At 32.7% G+C, this 23,126-nt stretch overlaps 1 protein-coding gene across 1 annotated transcript; it reads left to right on the top strand.

Moving 5' to 3' along the window:
* Positions 1-46: 46 nt before the first annotated feature.
* Positions 47-22,886, top strand: Smp_129990 (rab GDP/GTP exchange factor, putative; the record flags this gene model as incomplete). Its single annotated transcript, XM_018790785.1, has 16 exons — positions 47-53; positions 1,354-1,426; positions 1,469-1,758; positions 2,678-3,325; positions 4,729-5,150; positions 5,503-5,770; positions 7,165-7,259; positions 12,683-12,866; positions 13,950-14,135; positions 14,271-14,479; positions 15,978-16,300; positions 17,333-17,767; positions 19,796-19,928; positions 21,240-21,371; positions 22,373-22,500; positions 22,859-22,886. 16 exons carry the CDS (start codon positions 47-49, stop codon positions 22,884-22,886), a joined length of 3,561 nt encoding a protein of 1,186 aa, XP_018646022.1.
* Positions 22,887-23,126: the final 240 nt, after the last annotated feature.

Below are 23,126 nucleotides of genomic sequence, written 5' to 3'. Positions count from 1 at the left end.
CTAGACTTTATGTCGCGAAGTATAAACACTTTACAATAATCAGGAAATGGCAAGTAAGAATTATATATCTACTATTCTACTTAAGTGTTGGAAGTGAACATAAGAATATTAGTATAGCGAATTTATGGAGATTGTTGAACCTTCATAATTTACGTCACGAATTGATCCCAATTAGACAATTATTTAAAACCAGGAAACGCTCGCTGACTTTTTCATCCTAGTATGGGGCTCTTCAGCAACGCACGTCCATGACTGTGCCGGAGCTCGAAACCAGGACGTTGAGTCTCTCGCACAAGCACTTAACCTCTAGATCGCTGTTTCGAAATCCAATGGTATCTATGTTTAATCTCATATAATTATCGATATTGTTTGGCCATCTTCCGCTGCCTGTGATGAGTGATTTTTTCACACCTGACGTAGTTGAACTCCACTAGTCACGGCTTCTCATTAGAACTCCTACAGTCTCATCTCGAAGTTAATCACCAATGAGTACATAATTATTATTAGCATAGGGGTGTGTAGGGAGATGGCTGAATTTTCGTAGTTTATTTCGCAAGCATATGCTATATTTTGTCAGAATTCTTCGGACATATACTGATGCATATTGTTAATCCCACTGCAGATAATGTAACGAAACATTGTAAAAAACGTATCAAAGATAATCTAACATCCGTGGTTTACATCTATGGGAAATACAAATTCGATCGTGACAGAAAAGGTGTTAAAAGTGTTTAGGTCTCACGGAACTAACTTATTGGGTTTACTTTCTCATTCGATATTTGGATTTTTAATACATCGATAATGACTATGCTTGAGCAAAGATCTAGGTCATCGTGCAGTTTTAACTAATGACCTCTAGGTTATCAACTGAACTCTGTCGACTATGTTGCTTAATTCATGCTGTCCCCCATATTTTATTACTTTTAACATCACAACCACCGTATTTGTTTACTTGTATGTTAATTTGTTACCTTTTTTCCAATAAACACACGGAATGTATTCATACACAGAAAGCTTACACTTTGTTGTTCCCATGTGGATTTAATAAGTCTTAGTCAATGGTTCGCCCTTTTATTTCTGTATTTGTTGAGGCCGGATAAAAAACAGAACGTATTTTGTTTATCGCCCTTTGTAGTCAGTGTTTGAAAAATATCTATACTTAGGTAACTAAATGTATCAAAAAATTGAGATGTCGACATCTTAAATATATGGAATCGAGTACTTAATGTTGATACACACTTTTTACATAATGGAATTGATTTTATATGTACTGCCAAATGATAGTTGAATGGCATCAATGATGAAATCATTTAACATATCTTTTTTACAATTTTCCTTTTTTTGTTACGAAAGTTCGAGGATTTGAAAATTCGAGTCTTATACCTGACCATGGATTTATGGTTCAATCTAAAATATCAGAAACAAGGTGTGTTAAAGAAAGGTCCTCTGTTCATCCTTCGGTTGTTAGGTGTAGTTCAATCGATCTATTTCAGTCTGGTTTAATCAACCATTCTAATCCATTAACCGAAAGAGAATACAAATTTGATGGACATAAATCGAATTTAGATTTCGTTTCTTCCATACCTGTATCAAATAAAATGTTACGTAGTGATGATAAACCTACAATTCAACCTCGATGTTCTTCACTTACTTCTTTATGTGCATCTGCTGGAATCTCTTCACTTCCAGCTCACCGTGTACGTCGGCACTCTCAAAAACTTCTTACAAGTACTTCCAATCAGGATACTGAAGGTCAAGGTGAGTCCCAAGGTTCGCGAATGTAAATGTATATATAGTGTTGAGTTTTAAAAAAGTTGCTGCTAATATATCAGTTACGATGTCGAAAACAGTATCAATTAATTCATCTTGGTCTATATCTTTGATAGCGTAGAAGTCTCATGTGCGCAGTGTTAATCATTATCGATAGCATAAATTGACATAAAATTAAACCATTTGATACAAAAAACATACCAGTACTTATTCCGCTCAAAAATATTATGATCGCAGCGTGATACGTCTGCACACCAAACTAACGATTTGTAACTCCAACTACAGTGACACTAAACAAGGTTGCTTCTCTTTTTTTCGTTCCTTTCCTATCAACCATGGATAGAAGTTCAAGATTGTCCAGAAGATTTTGTTGATAGAAACCCTACAGGATTATTTGACGGAATAAAAAGGTGACGTTAATTTACGTCAATAGTTTTTGTTTGAATTCATTAGGAACTTCGGCCAGGGTGACAGGTGTAAACTTCGTTCAATATGACAAATGTGAACTTTCATCCAGTTTGACACATATATTCCCTTTATCGATTCCGGTAAACTATGTTCAGTGTATTCTTACAGTAACTATGTATGTTTTCTCTTATATGTGCTATTATTGTATGTCGAAATTAGTCCATATACGACTGTAGTTTGGGCTAATCACGACGTGATTTTGGACTTGTTTAGAGACGTGTTTTGGGAAAATCGATAAGTGTTAATTGCACTAGTCTTCCGTGTTCTTATTTTGTGTTGTGGGGATTGCAGTGGTTCTCGGTTGACAAGTATAAGAAATAGGACAGCTGACAAAACAAAGTCGATATGTATATAAGAGCAATGACGACACATTTCAGACAACATAATTAAATTTTATTTCTTCTTTATTATTTATAAATAGGTACTCCTAGTTTTTCAGTGGATAGCGCATCAAGTGACAATGACAGTGATAGCGGTTTAATAGGAGCGGCAGTTTCTCAGCATAGTACTGCTTCTTCTTCATGTCATCTAAATTCGTCATTCATACAGTCATACCAAAATTCACATGATCATAATGATGTTAGAGAAGTTGATGAACAGTCTAGTTTATTAACATGTTCATCATGTGGAGTACGTTTAGGCGAAGATGTTATTCCGGATCCAATTCCTGAAAATGTTGAGTCTCAAGATGTTGATATTAATAGTGATCAAATTGAAACACAAGTTGATGAACAGTCTAGTTATCCAAGAGATGAAGAAGATGCTCTTTCTGATCTACCTCTTTCATCAGCAAATATATCTGGTCGTGTGACACCGCTATCTTTAACCAGTACAACGTCTCGTGGGGGCCAATTGGCTCAACCAAATATCCATGGTACGGAAAATAATTATCGTGTATCAGCGATGTTTTCTCAATCTGGTATTATCCTTCCTACTGGAACAGCATTGCCATCCAACACAACTCATTTAGGACTTACAAGATGTGGCCCTAATGAATTTCCGTCAACAATGTTTCAAAGACATTGCACACCAGACGTTACCGAAAAGTTTAATAAATTTGACTTACCTCCGAATCGAATGACAGAAAGTAATGCTTTTTTATGTATCTGTTTAAATATATACGTTATTTATTCATGAACCTATTTTATCGTTACGGAATTAAATTGCACCTCTCATCTCTTCATAAGTTCTTTATTAAGTAGCTGTAGTATAGGAAGAAGTGTCTCCAAAGGAAGAATTTTTGACTTATGGAATTGTTTAGGTTGAGAGTGAAAACGATTACTTGCTTGTAATTTTGAATTACAGGTCCGTTTTACCTTGGTTTTACAATCAATGGTTCATTGATGATCTGTTAGTTTCTACAACATAAAAACTTTTATTAGGTCGGTCAATAAGTTATTTTAGAGTGTCAAGTTAGAATAAACTGGCTTTTCCATTTCTCTCCAGTTTATCTTGGTTCCTGTAATAATATTAGTTTGTTACAATTTATATCTCCAAGCATATTTTTTTGTTCAATCCACTTTTCCTCGATTTACGTGATTGATAATTCAGTAGTTGGAATTCCGTTGTCATTTTTTTCAGCAACAGATAATTGTAGCACTTCACCACATAGATAAGGATCGTTCGTATTGGCGCAAGTGTATTCACTGTTTGTCTTTCCTTAGATTCTGGGTTTATAAGTTACCTTATATATCTGTTCGTTTTACTAATCCATATTTCTTTGAATCAAATCTCTAATGCTCAATCTTTTCTATTACTACCAATACTTTTGCTATCAATACTACTCTGGAATTTGCTTTGACAGTTTCTTATTACTATTCTTATGGAATGTGGCAACATAATCCGATGTACACATATTTGCTTGGTTCTACGTTGAGTGTAACTTTACCTATGGTATACCCTCGCCCAAACCGATTATATTTCACAGATAGCTTAGTGGTTAAGACGTCCAACCTTCTGCCACTAAGTCTTAGGTTCAAACCCCGCTCCACCTACGTCTCTTTAAACAACCAGATAGCATTTAGTTAGACCCCACACTTGGAGTGTGGGTTATACGCGAGTACCTGGTGAATGAGTTAATCTAAATTTCTGTTTCACAGGTATGTTAGCACTTACCTCCAATATGCACCAATCAAAACTATTACTTTGTAGAAAGAGCTTTCTATGCTATTTATTTATTTGCTTATCTAAATACAAATATTGGTACAAGGAGGCACCAAATACATATGCACCACACTTAATCAAAATCCAAGTTATTGTACTATATTTGATAAGTTTGTAGTAATTAGTATTGCGATTTGACTGGTATCCGATGTTGTCCAAATTGAATATAAAAAATATGTTCATATATTTACCCCCTATTCTCCGAGTGATAAAACAAACGTACTATTTTATAAGTTATTTGTATGAAATCATATAGTCCTTTATCACATCATGATAACTGATGTTATCATCATTGGGATTTATGGTAAATATATTTCACATGTTTAGATGAAACCAGATCTACTGTTAGTGATACATGGTCTACTGACGTACTTCCATCGGATACAGAATATACTGATCTTGGTCAAGAATTTTCAAATTCACAATCCAATTTAAATCCAGACGCAGCTGTTAGACGTCTTTCTAGTCACAGTGTGACACGTGTTTCTCATCGGCGTGGTCATCGTCATCATCACAGAAGGGCACCTATGCCTGAGTCGTTGATCAATGAATCTTCTGAGAATAATAACTTTCGATCAGCAAACGTTCCTTCAGAGTCGGATAACAGGGAAACCCAGCCGAGAGTTCACTCCAGCTCCCCATTGAATGATGCAATAAATGTAGAAGAAAATGAAAATAATTTACATGTCCTTAATGATTCTATCCATCCTGTAATTATGAGGAGTTCTCCGACTACCTCTCAGTGTCAGGTAATTAATTCATATCCGGTATACTACTTACTTTATTAGTCCTTATTTAATCTGATTCTAAATTGTTTTCAGTTTAATATGGCGAACTCTCATTTAGTAGTATTTGTGGGCATATAATAATAGTGCATGACCACTACCCATTTAACTTAATTCATCCATAGCGCAAATAACATGAAGAGAACTTTGTTAGAAGAGAATGTGAACACCTAATACAATTCTGAATTAAATCTATAAATACCATAATCAATTTTGTTGATTCCATCATTTAAAAACAGTCAATATTCCACAATTTCAACAATACTGCTTTGAAATCATATATGGAAGTTTTTTTATTTGATATTTAACCAAATAGGATAATCTTGGCGGATTATCACAACCTATCAATTCTGATCATTCAAATCATCATTGTTCTGTATCATTGGATTCTGCAGTAAACTCTAATCACCATGCTTCATCTGTAATGTCCACTAAAATAGATAACTCATGTAATGCTTGTGAAAAAGTCAATGGTGAGTTTAGATCGTCTACAGATGATGAACGGCGCAATATGAATACATATCGTCTCCATGGTGGTGCACATACTCTAAAAGAGAGTTTTTCACGTCTAATGGGAAAATTAGGTATGTATGAAAATTTGTATTTATGATTTTGTGGAAAATGAATGTTTTTAAAACGGTGATGCCAATGGTCTATTATATTGTTTTCCATTAAGACAGTAGCATCAAATAAGTGATTAATAAACGGGTCAAATTTCATCCCGATATGATTTTCAAAAATCGTGTGGTAGGTGAGTAATTACTAGACCTAGTAAGGGTATATCCGTGTTACTGTATCATTAGTTCGCAATAATGGCGAATTTCTTCTCTCAGCCGGTCATGGTCATTGAATGTGATTGCTATTCTGTCTTCGTCGTTTTAGATATTATGTTGACATTACTTTATTAGGTCAGAAACGACTACATTTCACTAATCATATTCAAGAAGTTGTCTCTAGTATTTTAGGAAGTTGTTACAATGAGTTTAAAATTGGTTACTTGGGTATTTGATTACTTTTAATAAATAGAATACTTATACGTATTAATTGCTTAGTGTTAGCGGGAAATAAACCGGATTAAGGCATGTTATGTGCATGATCGTGATGGCGCACACTGATTGGCTAATTCTAAACCAATCAGCTTTGGAAAATTATTGGAGTAAACATCTAGAAGCTTCTTATGCATATACTATAAATATATGAACGTTTTTCTAACCATTGATTGCTGTTCACCCACCCTTGTTATTTTGAATACAATTTCATTCCTGTTCAACGTGTTCTGATTTTGGGGTCTTGTCGAGTGTCATTGTGTAAAGAATACTAAGCAATAGGAGTAGCTGGGTCGTTTATTAGCAAAACAATGATAACACTTAGAGAACCTCAACTTCTGGAACTCTTTATTAGTGATACAAATAATACTTATCACCTTTCACTTTCATCCGAGATTTAATTCTTAAGGATTAGGCAAGTTTGGAGGTATTCTAGGCAGCCAATATTTCAAACGTTTTCTGTATCGAACTTATTATTTAGCACAATCAGCACATATAAAATTGTTTTTTATATTTCCATTTAGCGTAATAATCAAATCCATCCTAATTTATTATTTGTTTAAGCACATAAACATTGGAACAAGGAGGCACCAAATAGATATGCATCACATGAATCATTCGACTTGTGTGAGGGCTGGAATACTGCTCGAGTGCCCAGACCGAAGCAGGTGGTTTTCTCAGGGGGCCACACTCGGAGACTTTGACGTAAAGGTCTAATCCACAAGGCAGTAGAGCAACGTAAGGAGATGAAGTTCCATGGTAACCGATGATATTTACATCTTAGATTCAGATCCTTTAACTGCAAAGTTTACCTTTCATCAAGCGAATATACATGATGCCTTCAAGTATCATATACATGGCTTGTTGGACAGTTTGTGAAAACCTAATCGAATATTTTTTTTCTCTAAAATGGAGTTTATCCTTTTTTCCAGATCTTATGGCTCGACGCCCACGGATATCAGGTAATTCAAGTATTGACAAACATCGCCATCCATCAACTCAATACAATGAATCCCAGTCTAATCTTGTATGTTAACTATAATGATAAAAGGTGTTATTCCTACTATTTTGTAGATATCTATGTTTATATTTATTCGGTGATAATTCAGTAACCATCTGTTTATTTCAATCCTTCTTGTCTCTATTTTCTCATTGAATGCATACGTTAAGTTATGATATATATATATATATATATATATATATATATATGCATATATGCCCACTTCTAAGTAGGTTACTGTTGTTTCGTTCACCTTTTCGTTCATGTTTCGTTCACCTTTTCGTTCATAACTTACAGAATTTTAGGAATATTAATGTCAAACACCTATAGAAACCGGCTTTTTAATGTCCTTTTTTAATAGTCAGTTATCTACTCACTGTATATGATATAGAAATGTCATCCACCGAATGAAGCCAGAAACTGTTCGTATACTTAATTGCATAATAATTGCTTATGATAATAATTTATAATTATTAAAATGTTTTTATTCTGTTTGCAGTACCAATTTTTTATCCCCTTCAAATTATTTGTTATTTCTATAGTTTATTTCAACTTTTATTATTATTATTATTATTATTATTATTATCATTATATAAAGAATATATTGCGGAACTTCATCGGTTATATAACCAATAGGAAATGTATTATACATAAATATTTATGATCTATCTCATGCTCTACAATGGTTAACTTGGGTGATTGTTTTGATGCTCTGATGCACACTCTCCCTATTCATAAGCCCGGCTATTTGAATCCAAAAACGAATAGTGAGAAAGGTTTATTATTGGGTTAAACCAATTTACATGTACATATACTCATTTACATAAACACGTGTCTTTCCTTAGGAAATTAAGCTTATCAGTGAGTAATGTCTTATTCCATGAAAAATAAAGCCATTCTGTAGTTAATCACATACACTTTTCATTTGCCGATTTCTGGTCGGGGTAACATATCAACTTCCCCTACTCATTTCTCTTTTTCCGATTGGCCAACTGTATCAGTTATCAAATGAAAGCATAAGATAAAAATTATAAAGCTAACGACTGTTGGTGTATGGCATACTAGTAAGTAAATGCTTCTTAAGTATGGTTTTTGAGATATTCGTAATTGATCATTGGAAAGATCAAATAACAGCTCAAAGTCTAATGGTATAGTTGCATTCGTTCTTCATATTTCTAAATCCTCAGTTTAATAATATGTTGCTAACCTTTCATTGAATTACTACTCATCTTAAGAAATACTGGTAGCTTGATAATCAAAATTATAATACAATAAATTTTCTATCACAGAATGAAACTTATAGATTTGTTGGTCTTACGTTGTATGTGGTGCCTTTACTGCTTAAATTAAGTTAGGTGTTCAAATCGATGATCCACTGATCAAAAGATTAGCGAACCAAATGATCAATTAATAAACTTAGATTCGTTTAACTTATTCTTCCCGATTGTTGTTGTAGTTCCTCTTTTATTAATCTGGTTATGATTCAAGTTTCAACAGTTTGACCTAATTATTTCAGATAATCTATAAGTTGAAATTTATTATTTTGTTCCGTACAGCCTGAAATGTTTTTTTATTTTATCATGAACAACTGTATGTAGTAGTTTATGCTATCGTAAATGAGATTAGTTTAAACTAAACTTTTTTATGAAAATTGTTAATAATGTATAATACTTGTTCTTGAACATTATCACCAGGATTCAATCATATTTAAAACAGTTCAGATAGGTAGGTGGGTAAAGTACAAAATGCTTCTAGTTATTTTATTCTTTGTAAGTGTTAGTCGGTTTCTCATAATTAGCGCAAGATGTGGCGTAAATGTGTCTTGACCTAGGTTGCTACATCATGTCAACACAGCGAGATAAAACTGTTATATCCCAAAGAGACTTATGAATGGTAACCTTTGAGAACTATTTATGAACCAATATGATATGTATATTTCCTATTGTATAATTGTTAAGTAACTTAACTATTCATGTTCATGTTCCTTTTATTATGAGTTTTATTTTGACCCATAGATTATTACTATACAATTTACTATTCCTGAGTTATACCCAGTCTATTAATTGCTGCCTGCCACATTTAGTTGAATCTTGTACAAATGTTATTTTCTATTTTATGGTACGATGTGGTCTGTTTGACTGGTAATATAAACCCAGTATGTTTGGAATATAATGATTGATATTGTAGAGGCTGTTATTGGTGTTGTGGACTTAACTGGCTGGGCTAGGCAGAAAGTAGGACCGATAAGTACTCTAGACTGCTTGTATGGGTTTCGTGTGTCATTTGCCCAATCGATAATTCACTGCATTCTAACTGACTATATCGTCACGTTATACATAACAGGGCACTCAGCCACAACATATAACAATTGGTGGCGACAAGTTATAACAAAAACTAACAAGACAGATATCAAATTAAGGCCTATAATTATGAAAAGACTAGGTTCGAAAAACTAATAAACTGAGGGATTAAAAGTAAATCTAGGTTTAAAGTAAAGTATGAATAAATCCTCTTTACTGTGCTTTCGACCTCTCCTTTTGGTTTTTACATAGACTTCAATCAAGATATATGCATCATCTAGTCCATTTTAACAGTCAGCTACTATACGAACTAGTGTGATGTCTTTTTAATTTATTGCTTTAAGCTCATTCCCAATTTATTTCTACACTATTATCGTTACATTTCAAGATAAATAATGGTTGGGTATACATAATTATCGATTACCATTTATCTTTATTTAACGTGTTATAATACTAAAACTTTCTTGAGTGCTGTTAGAGGTAATAGTGAGTTTAGACACAGGGTACTAGAGAATGATGGTAAATCAGTTGATGAGGTCATGAATCTTCATCGACTGAGATGGTTAGGCCATGTGTTACGTATGCCTGAACACCGATTACCACGACGCGCTATTCTGACTAGTGTAGGGGATGGTTGGAAGAGAGTTAGGGGCGGCCAAACCAGCACGTGGCATCAGTGCTTGTAGTCACTAACTTGTAGTCTAAGCCATGTTGGTAGATGCAGACTACTTGGTTGGGGTCGGCGTGACTATCGTGACCAATGGTTGGAGACTCTAGGTGACATGGCTCAGAATCGATCACAATGGCGTAGGTGTATACATTCTTTATCTTCCCTTAAACCTTGAGATTAAAATTGCTTCATATCTCTCTTCCTTCCTGTACTATATCCTTATATACAACCTATCTTTTATATACTACCACCACTAAATTAACTACTTCTATGAATTTGGTGTTCATCTTGTTGTGCTAACAAGGTATGGCAACTTGGACAGATGCATAAATGTACCTGGTCCTACGTTGTAGCTGACTGAGTGACCAGAACTTTCTCCCCGAAAACTATCATTTATAATCTATTTTATTGGGAAGTTCCGAAAAAACTTTTTCCATAAAAAAATCCGTCTTATTTTGCACTGTTTCTAATTAATGATTATTCAACAGTTATGGTAAATTGAATATATGAAAACCAAACAAACATAGAAATTAAATAAAATCCTTCTTATCATGTTAATTATATATGACTTTGTTTCTTTTTATCAAAGAATTATTATGCTAATTGTTTTATCTCTGTAAAACTAAATGTCTATATCAAGTGTGTATCACTATGCATTTTTCTAAATGAAAAAAGTCATTGTAGAAAATTATGTTAATTAAACATGTTGTATTATAACATGTTTGTTTGTGAACCTTTCTCTATGTATCGCATTTGTATGAGTTTGATCAACATTATTATTCATGTTAGATTTTCTCAATAAAATGGCACTTAGTTGCACCATAAAAATCTATTAATCAAATGAAAATGTATATAGTTTATCAATATAAATATGTATTAGTGTATATTCAGTAGTGAATTATGATTTTTCTTTGTGTGCCTTTTTTTACGTAGTTTAATTGACAAATATAAACAGTCAATCAGTCACAACGTAGAACTTCGTACGTACGTACATCAGTTCGAGTTGCCATACCACATTAGCACAGAGATGAAGTTGTCGATTCAAATCCCATAGAGGTAGAAGTAGTAAGAGTATAAGCATTGTGTGAAAGATTAGGGTTTGAAGATGTTATTGAAGGAGTATAATACAGTAAAATAAATTTGGAAAGAGAAAAAGGATAGGGACGTGAAGAATTCAGAAGATTCGAATTTGATAGAACACAAAGAGTGGATGCACCTTCGTCATTGCAAACGATTTTGCGCCATGTCATTCAAGGTCTCTAACCATCGATTGCTATCATCTCGCGAATACCAACCAGGTAGTCTACACCTACCGACAGTACTGTTGTTGCATTTGGAATGATTGAGTTTATTTTCTCAAAATATCGGTTGTAACGCGGAAGTATGATATTTTCATGTTCCCGGATAGCACTTCAACTGCATACATTATTTATAAACTGGATCACGTTATACCTAAATGTACAGTTCACAACTAATAACTACACATCAGTTAATAGGCCAAACAATAGTTTACTGAACATATATGCTAGAAATGTACACATAGAGTAGAGTCCACAATGAAATCATAAATACATTATAGATATTCATATTACAGATTATGGAATCGCTGTTCGTCTTTGTCCATTATCACGCGACATGTCAAAATCTGAAATTTAAAAGTATTTATATCTTAACCGTTGGATTGCAGATTATATCTTTACTTCGCTTATTTTGGTTCTGTTAGCCGGGTAGTATCAGTAACTTTTATGTACTCAGATCATGTATATGTGCTAAGGAGGTCTTAGATTATCTTGTCTCTTATTGATGATTGACATTTCTTTCCTGTAATAATAACCGTAATAACATTTTCCCAATAAATCTTTCCATATTGACTTTTGCCGTTATTTAATTTGATTTTGTTGTGTTCTAATGTCATTATTGGTCCCTATATATACAGAGTTGCTCCACTGCCATTTCCTTTTCGATATCCAGCTTCTCCTGAACTCCTGTTTTCCATTGGGTTGGGGATTATTCTTAAATTGTTGTTTGCCGGTTCTCTACTCCATTAAGTTTGAGTAGATCCAATTTTACATTAGAGCGATATCCGAATCTTTCGTATTTAGGAATTACTGTAGACCAATTAAAAATCTTAGCAGGATGTAAGCTGAATACTTGATCATAAATTGCGCCTCTAATCATAATCTTGACTGCAGTTCCGAGGTAATATCTATTCTAAAATTACTTCACAGTAACGGTAACATGAAATCAAAGCGTCCGTTTAATATTCCAACCCAGTGATATGAGTTTTGTTTACTGTATATTGTTGAGATAATTTTGCCATCTAAATGGAGTTGATCTTGTGCATCAAGATAATTTTAGTTAACTAGTCAGCTAATAAAATAATGTCCCTTTGAGTTATTCAAGTTTATATTCTATTGCATATAATATATCTTATTACTAATTGTATTCACATTTTGTGCTTCTATATCCCCTTAATTTAGTATTCATTTCTTCCGGATTTAATGGAGTCAGTTTCTGTGAAATCAGGAACTTATTCATCACATGATAATCAACAACATTTAAGTGCATCATCTACTTCCTTTTTGCCAAATTCTAATCAATCGAAGCAATTAGCTGTTAAATCACAAAGTTCAAGTCAATGTGAAGATGACAGTATGAGAAAAGGTAATTGCTAAGAATCCTGTGACTGTCCTTCTATCTATTTCATTGTTGTTTTCCATTACAAATTGATTCATAAAATTCAATCAGCGTTAAGGATTACACAAACATAACGTTGGCCAATACTCAGTTACGGATCAATGTAAATATCCCAGTCCTATGGGAGGTAGTCGTGGCGTGAATAGCTCAATATTAGCATCTCATTCTAGGTAACCTGAGCTCAAACCCAGCATTAATCTCTTTTAAACTCTAGGTACACCTTGGTGATGTAAGCAAGTTAATAAATCATTATTAACTTTAACCGACTGCTAACTATTTAAATTTGGAAAAGAAAGCAATCTGAATTATACCGAATACTATCTCCAGTGATACATATTAGAATAACGATTGTTGTTATAAAGATACATTCATGTTTATCAAAAACGCGTATATAATTTACAGTAATGTCAAAACTGAACAAACACTTAGTTATTACTTTATAACTCAATAGCAAAACTTCTCTCAATATCAACAACCGGTCACCTTCCAAATTTTTCGGACTTGTAGACAATTAGTCGATTTCAGCCTCTCCGTTGGAGGTTATTCTGAAGTATTATAATCAATTTAGAAATGGAACTTCGACCCTCAGTCTCTTTGGTTCATTTTACACCAAACTATATACAGTACTCAATCAAGTGATTATTACTTTTGTTGTTAAATATGGTTTTGAAAATGTTAACGTTTAGTGGGCATCATATAATCATAGCATTTATTTTGATATATTCTTTAACATAGCGATTGAAACCGACCGATAATGTCCTGCAAGAAGGTGATTTTTTGAGATAAGCAACTAATGTCATTCGTTGAAAAATTACTGCTTTTTTAGATTAGGACTCTTCATTATCGTAGTCTTCAGGTCTTGAAGCTATAGCATGATAACTTTTGGTTAATTGACTCAAAATCGCAAGGTTTAAATTACAGCTAATTCTTAATAAGCCAAATAATTCAAATATTGAAGTAGTAACTACTCTTATTCAGTGTTTTATTTAAAATGTTCATGTAAACAAGTTGTTAGTTTTCGTGTTTTTTTTAATCCCTTCATTTATTTAGAAGAAACTGTCGATGAAATGATGGAACGTTATCGTAGACAAACAAAAGTTGTTTCACCAGACAAATCAATTTTTAATCATAATTCTAATTCTCAGTATTCTCATCACGACAAACAAATCCCCAGTACTTCAAATTCCAACAAAATGGTCAATAATAATACTGCTGTTAGTGTTGGAAATGTAAATAGTTCGGACAAAAATTTCTCTTCTATCCCTTCATTGCAATTATCATCATCATCGTCTGCTTCGTCATCATCATCGTATTCATTATCTCCTGTTTGTTCGCAATCATGCAAATCAATTCCTCATTTGTTTAATTTAGCCTTAAATGGTCTACAAGAGATTTTCTCTAACTCACAATTAAATATTATCGCTTTGAATACTATTCAAAAACTTAAGTCAACATGGCAAATGACGTGTGATAATCGATTGTTACCTCGACAATCGCAAGATATAACTGGTGTATTTACTGAGAACCAAATCTTTTTCTCCTTGTTAAATTTAATGCTAGCTGGACTATATGGTACACAGGTTCGTTTCGTTTCAGCCAACATTTCTTAGCTGTTTTTAATGTTTGTTTCTCTACGTCTCATGGTTCACATTACAAGCTGATTCCAGTTAAAATAAATAATTTACTAGACAACTGTTTTGTCCTAGTATGGGACTCTTCATCGGTGCGTACCCACATCCTCACAGGGGGATCACACTCATTATCTTAAGGTCCCACAGCGAGCGCTCAAATCTGAAATCACTTATTCAGTATCCGATGCCTTACATTTATAGCTTCACTGAAATACATTTGTTTAAATTGTCTTCAGAAAAATTCAATCTCTAAATTATGCTGACTTTCTGTAGTATTTGGTTGACTTGTGTTTTGGTAGTTTGTGCTAAGAACAGCTCATCTTATACTTTTAGTCACTTGCATATCAATTAGATATCGATTGCTCATGTGTTCAATACTTTAGTAGATAAAGCAACTGTTTTTCAACAGTTATATATATATATATATATCGGATTCGAACCTTCTCTTCATATTTATCGTTATAGAAAATTAAGTAGCCCTTACAAAAAGTAGTGAAAAGACTAGTGTATGGATCTGTGCTTTTTAAATGAGATAAATTGTTATTTATGGTGTTAATTAAATTCAAAAGTACTCTTGTATCCAAGTTCAATTTTTGTTGCAAAAGAAATATTAATTTTTCGAATATCAATTGTATTTTTACCGTAGCTCTCTCCTTGGAATTTTAGTACACAAAATGTAGCGTTGTATTTGAACAACCCTATCGAATCAATTTTTCTAAAGTTTTATAGTTGGAAAATACATTATTTCCAAAAAACGCTACCCGAAACAATTGATGTAAAGATTTTTTAAATAATATCTATTCTCTATTTCACTTATTCTCATTAGTTCAAGCGGAAAAATAATCCTTTGATTCTTTGTTGTCTCAATAATTTTAATAATTTGATCTATAGTTATTGGAAGGATAGTACAAGTTCAATTGAATAGTATTTTGTTGAATTCACTATGTTACAGCAATATTTTGATTAACTTGTAGCTAGAATGTCCGGCGCTTTAACCGGGTTAACGGACACAAAAAGTCCACCTAGGGGAGTTGGAAAACCCTGATTCCAAGCCAATGATGCACATAGGCTCCAGTATCCTGAAGGAACAAATGGTGTATGAATCAATCGTTGGTCATCGGCTACCATGGGACTTTATCTCCTTACGATGCTCCACTGCCTTGTGGACCAGACCTTTAGGTCAGAGGCTCCGGGTGTGGCGCCCTAAGCAAACCACCTGCTCCGGTTTGAGCACCTGCGCAGTATCCCATCCCTTACACAAATCAGATGAGATTTGTGTTGCGCATATATATATGGTGCCCCTTTGTATCAATATTTATGTATTTAAATGAAATTAGCTAGAATTAGGTGGCATAACTGTCACAGATCCTATACTTCTTAAGAAATTTAACTAATTCTTATCAATTTATGTTTTACTCTTCTTGATCTTTTTTCTTTCTATCTTTAGCAAAATTCAACAATAATTAACATTCTAATTGAAACAAGAAATATTTTATTAGAATTAAACAATCTATTTGAAAATTGTTTAAATCCTAATTCTTCAACCATAAATGATAAACCGGTAAATAAAAATAATACAGAAAATAATTCCAATCAAAATGGTCATTTATTCAATTTCACTGATAAAACATTATCATATTCATTAACTAAATGTTTAATATCTAGTCTTCGTCAATATCTTAGACAACAACAAGTTTATAGGATACAGTTAAAAAAAGATTATGAACGATTAAATAAACTGAAATCAAATTTACAATTATCTGTTGATTGGTATGTAAAGAGTTTTTGTTTATTGTTTTTCTATGTATCTTTACAATATTCTTCTTTTTTTTGGGGGGGCGAATTTTCTTTGATGATCAAAAACTTATGTGTACATAAATTCACTCAGTATTGTTTGTTTGAATCTTCCCATCTATGTGTTAGGACTGTAACTGGTCAGTCTCTAATTGGCATATATGCATACTGTGCGTATTGCCTCGATATAGCCTTATTTCACTAGGATTGTAAGCGAAGATGAATAGTGGCTGACAGTGGAATCCAGTTTGACGCGCGTTTCGTCCTATTTGGGACTCGTCAGCTGGACGCACCTGCATCTCAGAGTTGATGTTCACTCTGGGACTCGAACCCAGTACCGTTCGCTTCAAACGCCATAAATTTATAGAAGTGAAATTTTCACTGAAGTGGTTGAGATCAGTGACCTGAATTTTTCATAATTTTATCGGATACCTATGAATTCTGGTGTAACAATACCTCAAAATAAGTATGCCCCACAAAAACAAAGAAATAACTTTACAAAGTAAAAAAAGAAAGGAGTATTACTAAAAATGCAACTAGGTGAGATCTCTTGCAGTTAAAGAAGTCCCACTTACTTTTATGAGACATTTAAAAGAAAACTACAGTAGTTTCTCCTATGGATTCTATTTTGGGACATGTTTGGTAATACCTCATTGAGTTGCCTCATCTCTAGGATTCCATCTGAAAAGTTATGACAAATCGAGATATTCCAGTCCTATAAAGTTATCTTTCATATTACACCCCCATGTCATAAACTGACAGTCTCTTCGCGTTTCCCGTTGTCAACTTACTGTTTAATTTCAATTCTTTGTTCTTGAATTATATTCAAAGTTCAGTCCTTATCACTTTCATTGGTATTATAATTATTTAAACTTCTTTGGAGTTTATTACATCAATTTCATACCATTGTTACAATGTAGTATGATGAATCGGGGTAACACAACTTCGTGCCAGGCTTACTGATTTGAATATTAATTTTCGTTTCTGTGTCTTATTTTTTATTCCAAGGTTACAACAGTCTATACACCTTCAACAAGAATATATTACCAATAGAAATTTATTGGAATTTATTAATCAAAATAGAAAATTATTCATAGAATTTCATCAAGAATTCACTAGTGATGAATTGTCTTGTGATCCAAAATTACGTGTTGAAATGGTACAAAAACTTGTTACACAATTAATTAATAAAATGAAAAGTAAATGGCGTGAATCTTGTCTAAATGATTGTTGCATTTCAACGCATTTATCATCATCATCATTATCATTATTCCACAAATGTGATGTATCTCAATTATCAATGAATATTTTGCGGGATAATTCAATTACAAATGATAACAATGTAGAAAGTGCAATTATACAGTTAGAAAGACTTGTTATGGATGAAATCTATCCGTTTGTAATATGGATTAATAATCCCAGCGTAGAGAAGGAACGTGATGAGTACGTTTCCCTAGTCTACTGTATTGTGCTTTATTTATCTTTTGTCGAATGAAATAATATTGTTAACCATTGACTGGCAATCGATTGATTATTCGTTAAACATAATGTACAACTACTGGGTAGTTATATGTAAGAATTCCTAGCAGAGCAGTAGTAGCTTAACAGTTAATTTTCATCCGTTGTCTTTTATGTTTGGACGCTACGTAACTTAAATGAATACAAATAATTGCATAATTTCTTTGTCTTATCTCAAGGGAGTTCTGTGACGATTAAGTGAACCCATACTACTTAGTTTACCGTGCTTCATTCAAATTTTACTTTTTGCTAGAGTTGTTCAAATAAAAAGTTATAGCTTATGTTACTAATTTAATACATTGATGTATCATAATACTCAAATACCGATTACTGGCATATGTACTCGTTTATCAATCAGTGTTTGTATGAAAAGTACTAACACACTACATAGTTATCCAAGTCAGAATAAACCAAATGAAATGCCTAACCCGAAGTCTGTCGGTTAGTTTAATCATTAAGTTACAGCTCCATACACTTACCGTGTCAAAAAGACTTTGGACGCTTGTATCTTCAACAACAATTACGTTTTAAATCGGAATACTGGCGGAATCGAGTAAAATAAGGTTTTAATCATATAAAAGTTCAATGTCTCATGACTTGAATCATGGATAACTAGCCATTTGACATTCCAAAAATCTAATACTGTTATAGATGAGGTAATTTGCAATCTAAAAGGCATTTCCTGGAGTTCTAGTGAGAAACAGTGACCAGTGGAGTTCAACCAGGTCTGTTGTGAGATAGTAACTCACTGCAAACAATGATGGACGGTTGCTCGATTTCGTGGATTGGTTGAAGTTAGACATTAACATCGTTGGATGCCGGCTAATTGTTCTAGAGGTTTAGCTTTCGCGCGCGAGAATGATAGGTCCTTGGTTCGAGTCTCGCGGGTAGGACTGTCGAGTCCCACACTAAAACGAAACGGCCGTCTAGTGCTTCCAGGTTTTCCATGGTGGTCTAGTTTCAATTGACTCATGAATTCAACTATAAAAGGTATTTTTTATATTTATCTCGACAATCAATTGTGTTAAGAACGTCGGTGACAATTTATTTTTGATCACCATTATTTATTAGAACCATTTAAAGTTATTGAGAAGACATAAAATTAAGATGATGAATTCATTGTATTCTGAAAAATTCACTGTTCTAATTCTGATTTTTACTAATTATAAGGGAAACTGGATTTAATTTTTAGAAAATTCCTATTAATAATCAAGTTATTTTAGCGTTCAATTCATTAATGTTGGCAGACGTACTACAAAATTTAGGACCAAGGTATAATGCTTGTAGCTGAATAGTTGATAATGTTACGTTTGAGTAATTGAAAACATATTTCTCTGGAGATTCGGGGAAAAGAAGCTCGAGTCTCTGTCTGTTTGAAACTTTTCATTAATTTCAAAATCACATCTTCGGTACGATTTTTGCTGACAATATCGATATAATCTTTGAATTTAAAACGTTGATCTTCTGACAAATCAAATAACGTATATGAACGTTCCAATTCTGGTATTCTAGACTTAATTTCATTGATATAATTCAAAGTAAGACGTTTCAAAGAACAATGATTTGGATGAATATGCTTACGGTGTAATAATTTGTAAAATGGTCTTGGATATTCACATGATTTTGAAATTAATGAAAAGTTTGAAACAGATTGAGACTCAAGCTTCTTTTCCCCGAATCTCCAAAGAAATATGTTTTCAATTACTCAAGCATAACATTATCAACTATTGAGTTACAAGCATTATCCCTTGGGTTTAAATTTTGTAGTACATCTGCTAACAATAATAAACTGAACGCTAAAATCCAGTTTGAAAGCTTCATACGTCAAACAAATAACCTTATTCCAGTATGTAATCAAGTTATTTTAAAGACCACTTTAAAATTTAATGTTTTTATTATAATTCTGAATATTTATATGTAAATAACTTTATTGTTTCTTTCATTCTAAAACAGATTATTTCATCGAGAGTTGGCATTTTTACAAAATACTGTAACACCAACAGAATTACGAATTTCAAATGCATATCATATTGTTTTACCATTAAAATCTGTACAAAATGAACTTCTACTATTAGATTGCTATCATGTATGTATTTGTTTGAGTATTCTTTTTTCTATCGTTTACGTTGATTGTGTAGGTTTCTGTGTTCTTCATTTAACTAGTTTCAACTTATCTTAAAAATCATGATTTCTTTTTTGGTAACTATCAATTCAATCGTTGCGATAGAAAAAAGTGTTTTATTGGTAACACCCATAATTAAAGCTAAATGTGATGTCGGTTTGAATATTATATTGTTTAATTTCAGGTGATGTACAGAAAGTTTTCAGTCAGTTATAAGCAATGTAGAATGTAACCCAAATATATATTGCCCTAAATCGATTAGAAAAGAACTTATATTTTGAGAAAAAGGAATGAAAAGTACGAAAATCATTAAGACTCAGGACCTAGATGTAGATAAAGAATAAATGGATCTGATATACTATGATCGATTTTTAGGGATATCACCCAAAATTTCTAACTACTGGTCACAATTACCATGAGAACACGAATTAGAGTATCTACACCTCGCTATATAGCTTATTTCAACAGACAATGACTATAGGGACTGGTACTTTTCTTGTTGTTGCATGACTTGTTTTTTTTTTTAACTTACTGTTACCCTGGCCAGGAATTCACATCAAGTTGGGTTTTGGCTTGTCATTTCTCACCCATCTCAGCTGATAAGCATTCTCAACCTAATTGGGCCTGTATGCCTAGCGTTAGCATTGTTCATCTGAGTATTCGATTACGTGCGAACAATGCTTCGGAGACAACTATCGATAGGTAATTTCAGGCTACAAATGTCTCCTATTATTCATAGCGACCAAATAATACAGATAAGACTTTCATTCATCAAACTTTCCTCCTTGTTGACAGACCACATCCCGCCTATATCACAGCTAAAGGAAATCAGAAGAAACCAAGGGATAATTCGTCTGTTGGCAAACCGGTGGGGTTGATAAAACTTCCACTGTAATTTAAGCGGTGAACGCGCTCGACTACTTCTTTCTATTCTAAGCGTTGATGCAGATTGACATTGAATTTAGTGGGAGATTTCGATCTTGTGCATGTGCAGAGTTGTAACTTTTCAAGAAAGCGATGCTCGAATTCACATACTAAGTAGTTCTGCTTTTAAAAGTTTATTCGAATTATATTTGGTAATTCATACTGAATACAGAATTGTCAGTTGGACTAATGTAACTATTTAAGTATACTATTAAATGAGCCTTTCATTAACACCAATGAACTAAAACCTTAAGAACTGGAAATTTAACATTCTCATAACTCTATGTTCTCTGTTTGATTCCTTTTTTATAATGTTGAATGGTTTTTCATTCTATTTTCTATCTTAAATAGACATCATCTGATAAACTTCGTTGTTTAAAACGTGTAATAAATCATGTTTTAGCTGCTTTGCAACTAGCCAATCCCACATCAATACCGTGTGCAGATGATCTTTTACCAGTGCTCATTTATTTAATTATACATGTAAGTATGTTTACTAGATATATATCTCATCTATCATTCTCATTAAGTAGATACCATATAATATATGAAAGTACTTTTGAGCACATCGCCGTATAAGCAACATTATTAAGTAACATTGAATAAAAGTATATAATCTTATCATATGATTCTGATTGTTAATCATAAACACCATTAATATGATTGACTTATGAGAGTGTTGTTTATTGTGCATTATCATTAGTTTTTAAGAGTAGGGTATACTTTTATTTTACATCAGATAATCAGGTTGGTTAAATACGAATGCTCTGTGTTTCCGTATACTGTGACAAATAACTTTTGATGAGATTTGTCTAATATAGCTAGTAGCGTGAATAAAAACGAAGCACTTTCTTCGGTATTAGGTATTTAATTTATCTAATGATGAAAAGTTATTTAACTTAAATTTTTTTAGAATTTTAAGTGTATAGCAGACAATAAATAGTAATTTAAGTAGAGCAATCATAAAATAAATGACTGAACTTCAGACGTTAGGAAATATGGATTACTCGTCCCGAGATTTGAAGGTCCTGGTTTCGATCTCCGATGAGGTCGTGATTGTGCACTGTTGTAAAGTCCCATATTAGAACAAAACAGCTGCTCGATTCCTCTTAGTTCTCTATGATTATCCAACTAAGATCAGTTCTTGTTATAAACTACAAAACATATGTATTAACATAATTTAAGTTGTACATAGTTTTCGAATTCATATAAATTTTTATTATAGCTGCACGCTGCTTTGTTTTAGAACGAAAGGTAACTATAACGGAGCAGTATTTCTTTCCAATAGGGTCTTCATCATGACTTTCCACCAATCCATATGCCTTACCATAAATGCGAAAAGCAATACCAGTCAAATGATGTTGTGTTAACTAACAAGTGACACTACACATGATACTTTTCAATATGAGTTCATCAATTTTCGTTGATAGATTAGTAATACAGAATTTATTTTCGCTTGCCAATTCTTCATTATATTTTTTTAGGCAAATCCTCCTCGATTACTGAGCAATATTGAATTTATAAACAATTTTGCTGGTGATAATCTAAATGGTGAATTACAATATATCTGGTGTCAATTTTGTTCTGCCGTTGCTGAGATTCGACGTTTAATGTCTATCAGACCAATAAATAATAATCATGATGATGATAATAATAACTAAAAGTGATAATTTCTTTTTGTTCAAATAGTCGTTTTTTTTCTTTCTTTCCGAACACTCCTCACCATCAATGTGTACTTAATCTTTATTAGCCACTTTCATATGATTTCATTATAATAGCAGTAGGTAGGCAAAATGGTTCGTTTAGTTTCTCCTTGTACAGTGTCAAATTGTTTATGGTTTCAGTTTCATTCACAATCTGTTTTTTTTTGTAAGCACAAATCATACCATACATTATCATTAATAGATAGATTATCGTGTTGAGCATTGGATACGTTTGTTAGTTGGTGTTTTTATTTTCTTTTTTTGTAGTCTTTCTACTGTGATTAACTTGAAATAATGTAAGATAGTTTACATATTAGTTTGTTTTTTGATCACTGTAATCCTGTTATGATAATAATTTAGTAATATATTACTTCGGCTGTTCAATTTTATTCTGATAGTCGTTTGGGTTTTCTTGTTGTAAACTTTTGCAATTACATCATCATTTGAAAGTGTATCATTCTCGTTTATAAACACTAAACTACGTATGTACAAGTATTTTTTTTAAACAAAAATTAAATCATAATCATACATGGAT

This window comes from Schistosoma mansoni (assembly GCF_000237925.1).
Source record: "Schistosoma mansoni, WGS project CABG00000000 data, supercontig 0037, strain Puerto Rico, whole genome shotgun sequence".
In the NCBI taxonomy this organism is placed as follows: domain Eukaryota; kingdom Metazoa; phylum Platyhelminthes; class Trematoda; order Strigeidida; family Schistosomatidae; genus Schistosoma; species Schistosoma mansoni.
The sequence above is the reverse complement of the archived record's forward strand: the minus strand, read 5'-3'. Positions and strand labels throughout refer to the sequence as shown.